At 39.5% G+C, this 13,726-nt stretch overlaps 1 protein-coding gene across 1 annotated transcript; it reads left to right on the plus strand.

Annotated features, from left to right (window-relative positions):
* Positions 1-8,195: 8,195 nt before the first annotated feature.
* cox7c (cytochrome c oxidase subunit 7C) lies at positions 8,196-9,513 on the plus strand. Its single transcript, XM_088305225.1, has 3 exons — positions 8,196-8,387; positions 9,154-9,283; positions 9,416-9,513. The coding sequence occupies exons 1-2, from the start codon at positions 8,313-8,315 to the stop codon at positions 9,268-9,270; spliced, it is 192 nt and encodes a 63-aa protein (XP_088161351.1). The 5' UTR covers positions 8,196-8,312; the 3' UTR covers positions 9,271-9,283; positions 9,416-9,513.
* The last annotated feature ends 4,213 nt before the right edge of the window (positions 9,514-13,726 follow it).

A 13,726-nucleotide genomic window follows, 5' to 3' on the forward strand; every position in this document is an offset into this window, starting at 1 on the left:
AATTCGATTACTGCTCTCGCCTTCAAACTGGATAGGTCAAAACACATTTGTAAATATTTCCAGTTGAGGTTTGTTTTTCAGCTAAATCAACATTCCACCCTTCCGTGACCTTGTCTCAAGGTCCCCAGAGGGCAACAGGATAAACCTCCAAGTCCACTTGTGTACATAATCATGTTCTTCACAGCGATGCATCTGCCGCAGTCACAGATGAGTACAACTTTACTCCTATGGTTGCATATTTCTGTGTGAGCCAGAAGCACTTAGCCAATGCCAGTGAAGAGAAACGCTGCAAATGTGCCAGTTTATTCTGAGCAAGGGGAAATCAAGAAAAGATTTGTGGGCATAATAATGAATTGCGTGTCTGCTTTAATTACAACAATCCTTGGCTCTTTGAAGTATGCTGCAAACCACTCGCCTTATGTCTTAGCCCTTAACACTCACTAGATACGCATGCATCAAATATCGGATTTGCATGTTGTTGAGATGTGGTTAACAAACTGAAGCAAAAGAGGCTTAATTGCCAGTTCCGCCTGCGTATTTCACATGTATTCCCGTGAACATTTAGGATGATATTTCATTGTCCATTAATGAAATGAAAGCCAAACAAAGCTGCCAACGTTCAGTGTTTGTGAAATATATCCTGTTGGAAGCCACTCATGTGTCATGAGTACCTCTGATGTCATCCAAGCATCATTAGAGGAGCCAACACAGATGCGTTTCACTTACATGGCCTCTGCTGCACCTGTCCCTGCCATATGTTAAGAGCTTGGACCATTCCAAAGCAGGCTGAACAATATGTGTGGGTGAAAATGACCTGCCAAAGCAGGTGTGTGACAGTGCCACCTGCGTCTCAGTAGACATTTGCTTCAGCCCTCTCTTACACTCATAACGAGTTCTTTCTCTGCTGGTTACGGAAATAAATAAATAAATTTAAAAAAATCTGTCAGTTGCTGGCAGGCTGCAGGTCTCCAAAGAACCAAACCTCCCAAATACCCACCTGCTCTCATCTTGGGATGCTGACAACCCAGTGGCACGTCGTAGACTTCATACATTTGGTTTGCATATTGTTAATTTTAGACTTTCTGTGACCTCATTCACTTATTGACTGCACTCGAGCATTTTGGTGACAGACTCCTTCACGTTTTTATTATTTTTAATAACATTTTTACTCTTTGTTTTATTTTGGGGGGGGGGGTCATTTTACATGGAAAACACATATTGGAGGTTTATCAGCATTTTTTTTTTTAAAGATTTTTTTCAGTTTACAATAAAAATATTGAAGCATATAATTGTTAGCTTGATCAGACTGTAAAGATCAGATAATTTTGCAGACCAATTTGTGACGAAATCGAGGTAATTTCAAAGGGTAGACAAACAAACGGCAGTTACATTCGGTACACAAACAGAAAAGCAACGTTGTACTCGGTATATACTGGATAAACACAGTGTTTTATCATGTATTAAGTCATTACCGTGGGAAAATGATGGTTGTTCACAGTAAATTGCCCAAGTGTGTTTATCAACTAGACCGTTGGAGCTTTTTTGTTTACAGCTGCCTGCTGTGCTGTGTGAGACTGGACCGTGAAACAGCAAGTCGCAAGTTTGGGTTGCTCAGCCAAACAGCAATTGAACTTGTAAAACAAAACCAACTAAACAAACTGTGTGAAGTCAAGGGAAGCCAAAGTGTTGGGGGACAGTTGTTTCATCCTTTTGACTTTTACAAGGTCATTCATCAGTGCCTATTTTAAACCGCCATAATCAACATGCCGTTCCTTTTGCTGCGTGCAGAGCATGAGAGTGGCTTTTAACAAAAGCTAATAAAACCTTTTGAAAACTCTACTGAGATAAGTTGCCATCAGTTTTCCGAGTGCCCCACATACGTATTACTGAGTTGTCCTTTAAGAGACGACGTTCCATGAGCGGGCGTGATCCCAATAGGAATGAGTGTCGGTGCCTTTGGTGAGCTCACTGAGACTGATGTCGTGCTAATATGCATATTTTGCACGCAAATACTTTCCATGCAAATTGACTTTGAAGCGTTGGTGTTAAAGCAATTAGCCGGCTAGGACATTGGAATGTAATTGTGTTTTTTTTCCTAAATTGAAATAGTTCTAACGTCGGTGGTGTATATGCAGATAGTGCTGATTGTCCTGCATAACTAATAGATGTTTACTGAGAGCATTTCAGCCTGCATCCTTAAGCCTGTTTTCCTAACCCTTTTATTTCTCTGTTTCAATCGGGGAGTGGGGGGGTTATGACAGTGAAACAAGGTCAGAGCACAGGATACTGCAGGTGGAGAGCATGTAAAGTGAGATGAGAGGAGGCGGACTGTGTTTGAGGGAAGCTTGGCAGCTTGACAGGGAAGCATCCTCGCAAAGTATTGGCCTCTTCCTGGTGTGTGCTGCTCTTTTTATGGGGCAGTGGAGGATGGCGCAGCGTGGCAGATGGCATCAATGGAGTGTTCATTTGTCATTTCTATTTCAGTTGGGGATAACATTCTCTTTCTTTGCTCTTATTTCCTGAATCTATATTCAGTGGGGCTTTCACGCACAGTTTATGTGTTCTTTTGCATCTCAAATCACCATTCCCATTTGAAAGGAATGGATGGCCACTGTTCCAGCCACCGAAAAAAAACCGATTTTATTTAACTTGCTGTTTAATGAGAAAAATAGCCCTCTAAATTGTTATCCTTAAAAAAAAAAGAAAACATGAAATAACAGCATAATTCCTAAATGCCCATGTTCTTAGAAATGCATGAAAATAGCGAAATAAGTTAAATCACATAATCTTCACTAATACTAATGTTATTTTCTTGCATTCACAATTATTTTCCTAGATGTTTTTGTGCTTTGTTCGTAGCAGATGCATGTTGGGTTTTTTTTTCGTTTTTTTTTTTTCGAGCCATAGCACATCCTATCAAGTCCTCTGGCTCCTCTCAGTGGAGAAAAGCGCAACACATTTTAAACCCGCTGCTGTTCTGAACAGCACAAGGATCGGACTTTCATGGTAAAAACAACTCTCTATCATCTTTGTTTTTCATTGAATGCATGTTCTGTTTTAACGTGCATGTCAGCATTTTGTTGGCACATGCCTGTTTCCTTGTAGCTGCGTGTTTTTCAATGTCACTCACGACTGTCAAACGGAAGGAGCCATTGTTAGCGGCGGAGCGCGACGGCGGCGGATACGACAGCTCGACAGCTCTCATTAGCGTATTAGACACAAACAGTAGCACAGATGCTCTCGGTCAGGCCTTGGTCAGCCTGGAGCTTTGCATACCGGCCTACTGACAGGTGGCTTTGTGGCCCTGTCTCATGGTTGACAGGGTGGTAAAGCAGGAGCTCATCTTCACTGGTCTACTGGGATCTACAAACACAAGAGTGGTTTTGCACATGTTAAGTACACACAAACCGTCATGGCGCAGTAAATGAATGCAGTAGAAAGATTCCACATGATATTAATAGCATATAGTGATTATGTTGAGTTGTTCTTTATAACTTTTCATATAAAACTGGGAAATTACAAGTAATGTCATGGAAACCTCCGCTCCTGGTTACTGAATATTATGTCATTGCTGGGTCAAACAGTGCTGTTTTGAGATAAGGGACTTGTGGGTCAAACATGGACACCTAATATCGGGTGTTCACACCCACAATAGCGCAAACCCTCCCAGAACAAACCGAGTGCATCTACGGAAACACAAAAGATAATCTAGTCCATGCCTGCGCAGATTTGCACCAGACTTGTGCTGGGCATGAGCGTAGAGCCCTTAATATGCATCTCACTGGTTACTCTTCAATCATTAATGCAATCGTCTGGCTCTGTCCAGAGCAAGAGATCCAGTGTACTGCTAAGGCAATACATTTTTGAGCTCATTAAGGGTTGCAGGATTTAAGTGTACATAAAGATTGCTATAAAAAAAAAGGTCACAAGCAATTATGTTTCACTGACGTTGCAGGTGACTAGCGGAACACCCAATCGTCTTATCTAGCACGGCCCACCAAACTGTTAGGCTGGTGCTCATTGAGCAATCTCCTGACATCAAGATGCCAGTTTGGCGGTGTACCATGGTGCTGAAAAATGGAGTTACCAACATAGGAAAATCTAATTAATTAGTATCTCTAAGTAGTTTTAATCAGTTCCCTCAAAGTAGAAGAGGCTCGAAAGTGGGTAAACGTATTAGGAGAAATGTATCCAATTGAGTATATTTGAATTGGTTTAAATGGCATTACATCATGAAACCAGTGATTTTGTGATGCTCAAAAATCTAAGCAAGCCCACAAAGTAAGGCCAAGACCCATTTATTGTCAAGGTGCTCTGCTCCAGTGGTCGCCTTTAGAAAGAAATTTTGCCTTAACGGTAACTATTGTCATTTGTCACAGCACAGAGATCAAAAGTTCACTTCTCACTTTCTCACTACTAGTTGGGGGGGGGGGGGGAAGCAATGCTCGAGGCAGCAATGTTTTGTAAAACTGAATAAAAAATTACATTATTTTTCCATCACACCTTTTTGAAGTTTTGGAAACCCTCAAGGGTGAAGCAGAATGAGTCAAACGTGTAATGGAGTCAATCGGAAGACTATGAAGTTTTCCAGAGAAAAGTGGGACAGCTTAAACAAAGAAAGACGCCGAACTGAGTGACCCTAAGTTGTAAAAGAATATTGCTTTAATTCACTTAACTCATAGTTTTTGTCACACAATTATTCTTGTGAATCACATGCATGGCGCTTGAGACTTTCTCAGTCAGCTCAGAGTGAATAAACATCACGGAAAGCTTTGGCAAGCTTGTAATTCATTATTTCCACCAAAGAAATTCTGTTTAGGTTTTTTTTGTTTGCTTCTATGAAGAACACAAGGTCCATAAAGCCTTCCGCAAAACAAGTGACGTTGTCAGACACAACTGAAAATAGAACATCTTTTCACGTAATGTTGCTTTTTTGAGTGAAACCAACCCATGTGCTCCTGCTGATGACTAAAAAATAAAAAAATTCTGGTGAAAGAAGAGAATCTTGTCTTTCTTGTGGTAGGACGACAACCTATTTAAAACTGTAGGTCGTGAATGAGTTACAAATGGTATAAAAGACATATTTCAATGTGTAGCCAAATAATTTTATACAATTAAGCATGTTGTATGTTGAGTAGGGCTACAATATGAACCATTCCATCTCAAGGGTCGGCCATTTTGCCACTTGCTGTCAACTTAAAATGCCATCACAGTTGCTTAGGGTTCAGCTTACAACCAACCATGGCTCAGTTTCCAAAAAAAAAAACAGTTGAGCCGTGATTGATTGCTACCTGAATCCTGAGCGACTGTGATGTCATTTTCAGTCGACAGAAGTGACAAAATGGCCGCCCCCTAAGGATGGCTAAAATCGCGTGGATTTTGCTGCTGGATTTATATTCCACAAACGTAATATTAATCAGAATGCCATGTTTAGACTAGTGAAGGCACATAGAACATATTATTGCAAAGTTTTTTTTTGAGGGGGTGGGGGGGGCGGCGCTGACTTCCCCTTTAAAGGGTCAATGTAGAATGGAATGCAATGTCATTAGTGTCCGTGTCTTTCCTGAAGAAGAGTCATTGTTAGGACAGATAAGGGACTTATCACACAGAGCCGCTGTTGAAATAACATTGCGCTTTGGAGGACTGCACAGGGCATGAACTTCAATCGAGGTGAGGAGTTCTGCTATTTTAAGAAGCCTAACCCAGAATATACGAGGGCATAGGGTTGGTCATCCCAAGAGGGCTCGGTCAGCTGCAACCCCCCCTTGTTAATCCACAATAAAGATTAATGTCAAATCAGAGTGCAGTGTGCATGCAATGAACTCCCACGGTGATTTAGCTGGCGGCTGTGAGGATGTTGGCGTGTCTGTATCTACTTGCCCATTCCATCATTTTTCTGATGAAACCCCACTTCTGGTGAAAATGTCCAAAAATACTCTGACCCACTAAGGAAAGATAAGCCTCGAAGGAGTTTGACAGAGGATTCATCTCTTCTTTGGCACCACAAATGCAACCGCACCAAACGATCCTGATAATAATTCACTCTTTGTACCTTGAGACATTGTAATTGTCTAAGTCAGGCCCCATCAGTGGCAATTATGCAAAATACCTTCAACCCACGCGCAAAATGAACTGTCCTCACTGTTGTCCTCATTGATTATCATTATCCATCTCACTGTTTGAGCGAGGTTGTTTACCTTAGCAGTTCAACCTGCTATTTATCACAGCTGCAGTCTGAATCGCGAATTCCAATTACAGTAAAATCCAGTATATTCATTGTATTGATCTCGATCTCGTTTTGTTTTCTAATGACTGTGTGAAGCAAACTAGTAATTTTACATTCGCTGTAATTATGAGCGCAGCCCGCGAAATCATTACATTACCGTGGGTGCCTCATTATAGGTTTGTTTATAGATGTGACCGCATCAAGGTAATATCAGTTCAATGCTAATTGGTAGTCCGAAATGCTGACGCGGGTTATTATTTCTAAGACCGCTTTCCACCCACATGACACATCGCATACAAACCCAACAAAAGATAATAAAACTTAAAACGGAATGGCTTTCTATAAAGAGCCAGGTAAATTCAAATAACTCAATTTAAGGAAACAAATACTAAAATGTTTATTTATCAAAGCGCTGGGAATAAGAGGACAGATATATGGCAGAAGACCAGGAAAATGATTTTTTTTTTTTTACATTGTTTGGGCGCTATCTCATTTGTTTTTTGTTTTATGGGTTGGATGGCGACAGTTGAAATGAAAACGTTACCTTAAATCAACTATGTATGATCTATGATCTCATCTATACCCTCGTTCAAGACGAGACTCCTCCATAATACATTTTTATTCGAAGAGCAAATAAAAACAGAATCAATCTACCAAGCCTTCAGAAAAACAAACTCCAAGGGGGGATTGGATGCAGTCAACTTCGGGCGTTTTTAACCATCCAGAAATGCTGCAATAATAATGAATCATTTATACAGATTCATAACCAGGACAATCACTTTTTCCAGATACAATACACTCAAAAACACTTCTGCACATTTGAAACAAGAGGCAGAAACACCGTTAATTACAAATTGGACTCGAGAAGCAAATCCAAACGTGTGACATTATTAATACTGTAGATCCACCGACAACTGTGACTTCAAAGTTAGTGTGGAAATATGATATGATGATATAATGTTGCAGCCGGGTGAATGCCCGGAAGGTTACGAAAAGGTTGCCCTGTCTATGAGTTAATTTTTCCACTCATGAATTCATCTTTTTAGAATTAAGTAATTGAAGCCAAATAAAGCTAATTTTGATTCAGCAGCAACACGCTTGAGGTCGAAAGAACAACAACATTTGAGTCACATTCATACTACGCCCAGCATTATTCTGCAGCACTGGCAAAGGAACAGAAGTTCAGAACATTCAGAAAATGGTTGAAATGTTTTAATCACAATCAGTATTTGAGGATCTGAACATTCATTTGAAATGCAGTCAAATGACCAATAAGTGAAAAATCCAACACGGTCGATGTCCATTTCTATCAAGTGCATTATGATGTGCATTTTTAAGAAGTCGGTAGGGGTCTGCAGTTTTAGTTCAAACGTTTGCACTCTTGCTTGGGGTGTTTTTTTGCTCGTTTTCATTCGGGGCAACATCTTTTGAAGAACTTCACTTTGTGGTGTTTAGCTACAAAATAGAAGTGAGAACAAAAAGTATGTTTTGTTCTTTTTTTTCCCGCCATCCATAATTTAAAAAGTGGGGTGAAAGGACTATTTAAAGAAATAACTGATGAATATCAAAGCATTAAGTGTAGGCTAAGATGATTGAAATTCTGACAGCATGCCTCTTCTATTTAATGTTTCAAAATGAGCTTGAATATGAGCTAAATGTGCGTGTTTGTTTTTTAATGAATAAAATGGATTTGAGTTCAGAGTTGAATAAATACAGGGTATACAATTCTCTTTGTATTGTATTTGGTTTTCCCGCTTCAACTGGGAGTGGTGACAAACAGCTAGAAGCAAGCACAATTGTTCTCTATCTGCCAAATTGCTGCTGGTTATTTGAGTTTTTGCTTGCAACTCATGAAAATAATTATTTAATTTGAATATACTTTTTAGTTGATAATTTAGAGTTAGCAGTAGGTAGTTAGAAATGACACAGCACATAGCAAAAGGCTAGAACGCGTACCCATACTTGAACTACATTTCCCATGATCGGCAGCGTTTCCCAGCGTCCTTTGCTCCATGCAAGCGCTCTCTCTCCGCACACTGAAACAAGGTCGCAGTTAGGAGCATAGCAAAGAAATCAGCGCTTCACCATGTTGGGACAAGCTGTAAGGCGATTCACGACGTCCGCTGTTCGTTCTTCGCATTATGCTGAAGGACCCGGGAAGGTAAAAGAAGTAACTGATTATATGTAGAGGGTCAAATGTGATGATTTTGAATGGCGGCCTAGTGTTATGTCTGGACTTTGGTAGCTAAGCTAACCTGGAGGTCATGTAAACTGCTCAAATATATAGCTACGAAATCGCTTTAAAATAAAATAGACTACAATTGCGGTCGCGTAAATAACTGACCGATACTATATCGTAAAGTAATAGTCGACGTTGTATGAATGCGGTGAACGCCGAATGTTCATGCAGTTAGCATTAGCTTGCTGTCTAAACAAGCTGGTAAACCCTGTTAGACATTTGGAACACTACAAAATTGGCAGTGTCATGGACAAGACTTGACAAGCATTTTTCCAAAGATTATTCTATACATTTGTTTACGGGTGTGGCGTGGTCTATTTTAGTTAGCCACGTATCAATTAGCGTGACTTTTTATTATATATTTTTTTAATTTTCATGACTCGCGATCAAGGGCTGTGCTGCTAATGATGTTTCTATCCGTCCTTAAATTTGATGAAGGCTCCACTAACGTCAGTCATATAACTTGGAATTCTTGCGCAGACATGTTGCTGAAAGTTTTTTTTTCTGCTGTTTTTTATTAATTGTTTGAATTTTAGCAATTACGAGTAGCATGCAGGTGTTTTATTTTTTTATTTTGTCAGCACAGCTTGTTAAAGTACGTTTTTTTTTTTTTTTGGTAGTTGTCATTTCATTGCAATGTTGGACTGATTTATTTATTTTTCTATTGGATACCCATGTGTTTCGATAGAACCTTCCATTTTCCGTGGAGAACAAGTGGCGTCTGCTGGGTATGATGGTGGTGTTCTTTGGCAGCGGATTTGCATTCCCCTTTATTGTGGTCAGACATCAGATCCTGAAGAAGTAAAATGTCTTCAAAGGTAATGATTGGTTATTTGTGGTTTTGCATGAGGCTGGTAGTTGTCTTGCAATTTCATATTGGATATCCCTGATAAACAAACAAGTTACAATCAAAACTCTAAGTAACCTCATGTTTTTTTTTCTATTTGCAGGCCATCAGCAGGAACATATTTCGTCATCAAGCTTCGACATCTGCAGAGCAGTGGGACTCTCTTAACTATCTTTGTAAATAAAATTCCCTCAAATATGACCATGTCTTTTTTTTTTGGGGGGGGGGTGACAAAACTGCACTGTTGTTCAATAAAAGCCAAAAATGAATCCCCTTTATGCAATTTTAAATCTGATAAAATATCTGCATCAGTCTTCTCTAGGCTTTTTTGCACCACAAATATTTTTGATGTACCAACAAATATGGGGGGTGTACAATTTACCATTACACTGAAAGTAATTATTGCTGGGAGCCCTGTGCTTTTTACTCTTCAGTGAGCCCGAGCAATGCCATTAGCCACAAGTATGAAGCTCATAGAGTGGTCGGGGGGAATAAACTGCTGGGAGATATCCCCAGCTGCGTGATAACATATTTAAGCATGTATGCTCTGCTGGCTAAGAAAAGTAAATTAAAATTGCTGGGTACCCAATGGTATCAACATGCAGACCAGTGGTTGGGAACTTCTGCTTTAACTCACCTTTAACGTAGGTTATTCCTGACCAACCTTAAAGAAAGGACCTTGTTACCCAAAATCCTTTACAGCTGCAAGGTTCAAAGCAACAGGGTGACAATGACCTTTCCTGACTCTGTGCTAAGACACTTGAGCGTACAGAAGCTGAAGAAAACACCAATGGAGACGAAGCAACAAATTGTGAGTCAATCATTTTATTTAATTACAATTTGTATCAGACTACATCAAAGTGTTTTTGTAGCCCATAAGATACCACTGACTTCATATCAACAAACTAAGTACTTGTGATTCTCACTATTGGCTACAACCTGATTGAAATAAACGAGTCAAGCATGCATGGATCAAAGGCGAGCTTTTTATCGCCCATCTTAAAATGGTAATTTCACACTATTGACTTTTGACAGCAATACTTGTCATTGTGCAATGGCGGTTTGGAAAAGTGGGGCCTAATTTATTTTCAACAGCGTCTTTGCTTTGGGGAAAGGAAACACCTTTCCATTCTACCGTGATGTGACGTTGCTCTCCACAGTCTAAATGTGGTGTACAAGTTAGATTTGACTTAGCTTTGTCTTACATAAAGCTTTTCCTTTCTCTTAAGTTGTGAAGTCTCATGTATTGTTCATTGGTCTCTTCAAACTAGCTCGCCAAACACATTTGTTTTCCCCGGAACCCTTATTTTAGACAATTGGCGAGGGTTCTGTATTAAGGAAACAGACCAAAATGTTAGGGGCGTAAGGCAGGGCAAGAGAAAAAATGCATTCTAGGTGTGGTGCAACTAAATGTGTGAGGGTAGAAATAAAAGCAGAGTGGGGCAGTCCGTCCCGGGGGCCCATTTTTGGGGGTGACAGATTTTATGAATAAGGCCGCAGGGTCGGTACCAAGAAACAGCCGGAGGGCGGGGGAATGACCATCAAAAAAAGGGTCAAGTGCCCCGTTCTGGAAATAAGTCACAAGTCAAACATGTCGTAGTAATTGAAATTTCAACCAAGGTCAAAAATTTGACAGAATTTTGGCAAAAAAATAAAAATCACTTGACCTGATTTGGAGGGAAATGATTTTACCGGGCAGAATGATTGTCTCATGGTTTACTCGTCTGCCTCTGTTCTGAGGTTCAATGATTTGGATCTCTGCTTAGTCTTCTAGTGTGGAGTCTGCATGTGCATGTATGGGTTTTCTTTTCTATGAAATAAAAAAAAAAAATTCAAGTTAGGTTAATTGAAGTCACAAGTGAATTTCTAAAGCCAGTATGAAGACTGTGCATTGTCTGCGGTTTGGCCTCCTGTGTACACGAAGTTAAACACACTGCAAAATCTCATGCATATGCTTATCTTTTGACCTTGAATCTGCATTAATCAAGTCCTGTATAACATCACTGCTCTCAACGACCTTTAAACATTAAAAATGTAACTTTTGTGGGCAATTGTAGTGCTCCGATAGCTATATGGGCCCTTTCAGTTGAACTCTTCGTAACTTATTTCCGTTCAATTAACCTTGTGCTCGTGGCGATAATTATCCAAGGACAAAGTATTCAAAAGCTAGGCGGTAATGTGAAATTTTTGTTCACCGCTCAGCGTCTGAGTTGGCACGAATCCACAAGAGGCAAACGATCCGATGTGAGCGTGAAAAACAACCTGACGGACCTTTTTGTGTCTCACAAACACATCGCTAATTGTGACTTGTAAGCCTGCCAGGTACTTGTGTGTGTGTGTGTCTGGAATATATAATGTATTATATGGTGTGTGCCTTTGGCCGAGAAGCAGGCAGCGCCACTTTTGCTTGGCTCTAATAAAGTATCAGACACGTAATGGGGTCAACGAGTAGAGAGTGTTTTATATATGTTTCACTTCGAATAGGTTGTCCTTCGTGTATCGCTCAAGGGGAGAGCGGATGTGGTCTTAACGCACGTTGTCGCAGCATTCTAAATCTCCAAAGACTGTTCACTTAAGGCCACATTTAACTCTTGTAGCAACCTTTAATTTTTCCGGTTCCCACACGTGAGGAAACAACATCATCGTCTCATGAGAAATTGTCAACACTGCATAATGCATGACATTGAAATTCTGCTCCCTGTGATCTCGCCATATCGTTCCGTGCCTATACAGACGACAGCGCCGAGCCCGCCGTCGCCGCCAACAACAATCTCTTTTCAGAATGTTCCCTTATATCAGCGTGTAATGAGCCATCCTTCATGTCGCTCATTCTTTTTGCAGACACCTCTTAAGAGCTCTCGAGGCATCAGAGACAAATACGTGTCTCTGAAGTGATGTTTCATCCCAACGCCCTCCACTGAGTACTACACAAGAGGCCGCGAATATGCGACTTTTCATGATGCCATTTGTCAGACAAAGAAAACAGCGGCTTGTGGATTTTTCCTCGCCGTGTTTGGAATCTTCCAAAGATGAACTTTTGTTCTCTGAATTTTGACAATGTATCACTGCGAGGGAACAAAACTACCGGCAGCTATGCCTGCCTTCACGTTGCATTTTCTTTGGCATTTGACTCAATGTCCTTGATTGGCTGTAAGTAAAATTTATGATCAGTTCATTGAATAATTGACCTTTTTTTTTGCAGAATTTTTTTATAGAAGGTCAGTTACTGTATTCGCACACTGATCACATGCACTTTGTTGAAGACCTTTAGACAACGCATATCCACCTTATTCTGGACTCTGCTGGAATTCTGACATTTTTTTTTTTTGTGTACCAATAGTGTTTAATATTTTGACCTATCTACAGTTAGTAGTTTGCAGGAATGTGATGCCTTGTATTTTTATTTACACATTTTATATATATTTATATTAGTTTGCAGGAATGTGATGCCTTGTATTTTTATTTACACATTATATATATATATATATATATATATATATATATATATATATATATATATATATATATATATTATATTTTTTTTGGGGGTGGGGATTAAACTGCCAAATGAAACATAAAAGAGAATTACACATAACTTTGTCTTAAAGTTTGCCAACTGGATGCTAACACAATGTGAAACATACTAACAAATACATCAGTTATGCAAAGTTATAAAGCTTTGAGCAACAGGCATTTGAACACAAAGGATGGAGCAACACATGTAGACCAACTATAACGATCCACACAGGCTCTATTATTAGTGCAGTTTAGTTGTGGCAGTGTTCTTGTGTTCAATCCTTCGCGACTCCGTTGTTGGCCCAGCAGAGAACGGGTCTATGTTAATCGGCACTGAAGTATAAAAATCACAAATCATCAAACAGTTCAATTCTTTGTTATATTTATGTACGTGGCTTATGAAGCAATTGTGACCGTCTCCTTCATTTATATCAATTGATTGTGTTTCATATTGTCAGGTGGCCAAGATGCACACACCAGAAGCTGCAGCACAATGCCCATTGAAGTGAATAAAAAAATGTGACCAAAACCATTTAATTATTTACGTTGTTTTCAATTATGCAGATACTGTATACTTTAATATACTAGCTCAATTCTAATTACAAAGCGTCTTGCAAAAATGTTTGCAAAATGCAATATTTTCCAAAGTAACATCATTATGAAACATAAGATTGTTTAGTAGACGTTGCCTGTATATTTTTTTATAATCGTGATTATTTTGACCTTGTCAACCATTTTCTTGGAATCGATTTTTTTTTTTTTACTTCCTGTATTCAAGACTACCATTTCAAAAGTATTTCCATATTTAGAGACCATTTTGCCTGAAAGAAATGACATGGGATGCTGATTTGCTCCTCGAGAAAGAACAAATTTTGGATTAAATAGAGTGGAAAATCAC

This window comes from Idiotropiscis lumnitzeri, chromosome 1 (assembly GCF_059441095.1).
Source record: "Idiotropiscis lumnitzeri isolate Australia: NSW breed Sydney's pygmy pipehorse chromosome 1, RoL_Ilum_1.0, whole genome shotgun sequence".
Taxonomy (NCBI): Eukaryota; Metazoa; Chordata; class Actinopteri; order Syngnathiformes; family Syngnathidae; genus Idiotropiscis; species Idiotropiscis lumnitzeri.

What these genes read in the sequence shown, in the direction of transcription:
- cox7c (XM_088305225.1), top strand. Translation starts at nt 8,313, where the DNA reads ATGTTGGGACAAGCTGTAAGGCGATTCACGACGTCCGCTGTTCGTTCT. An exon ending in ATGCTGAAGGACCCGGGAAG is followed by an intron (nt 8,388 to 9,153) that starts GTAAAAGAAGTA and finishes GTGTTTCGATAG; the next exon opens with AACCTTCCATTTTCCGTGGA.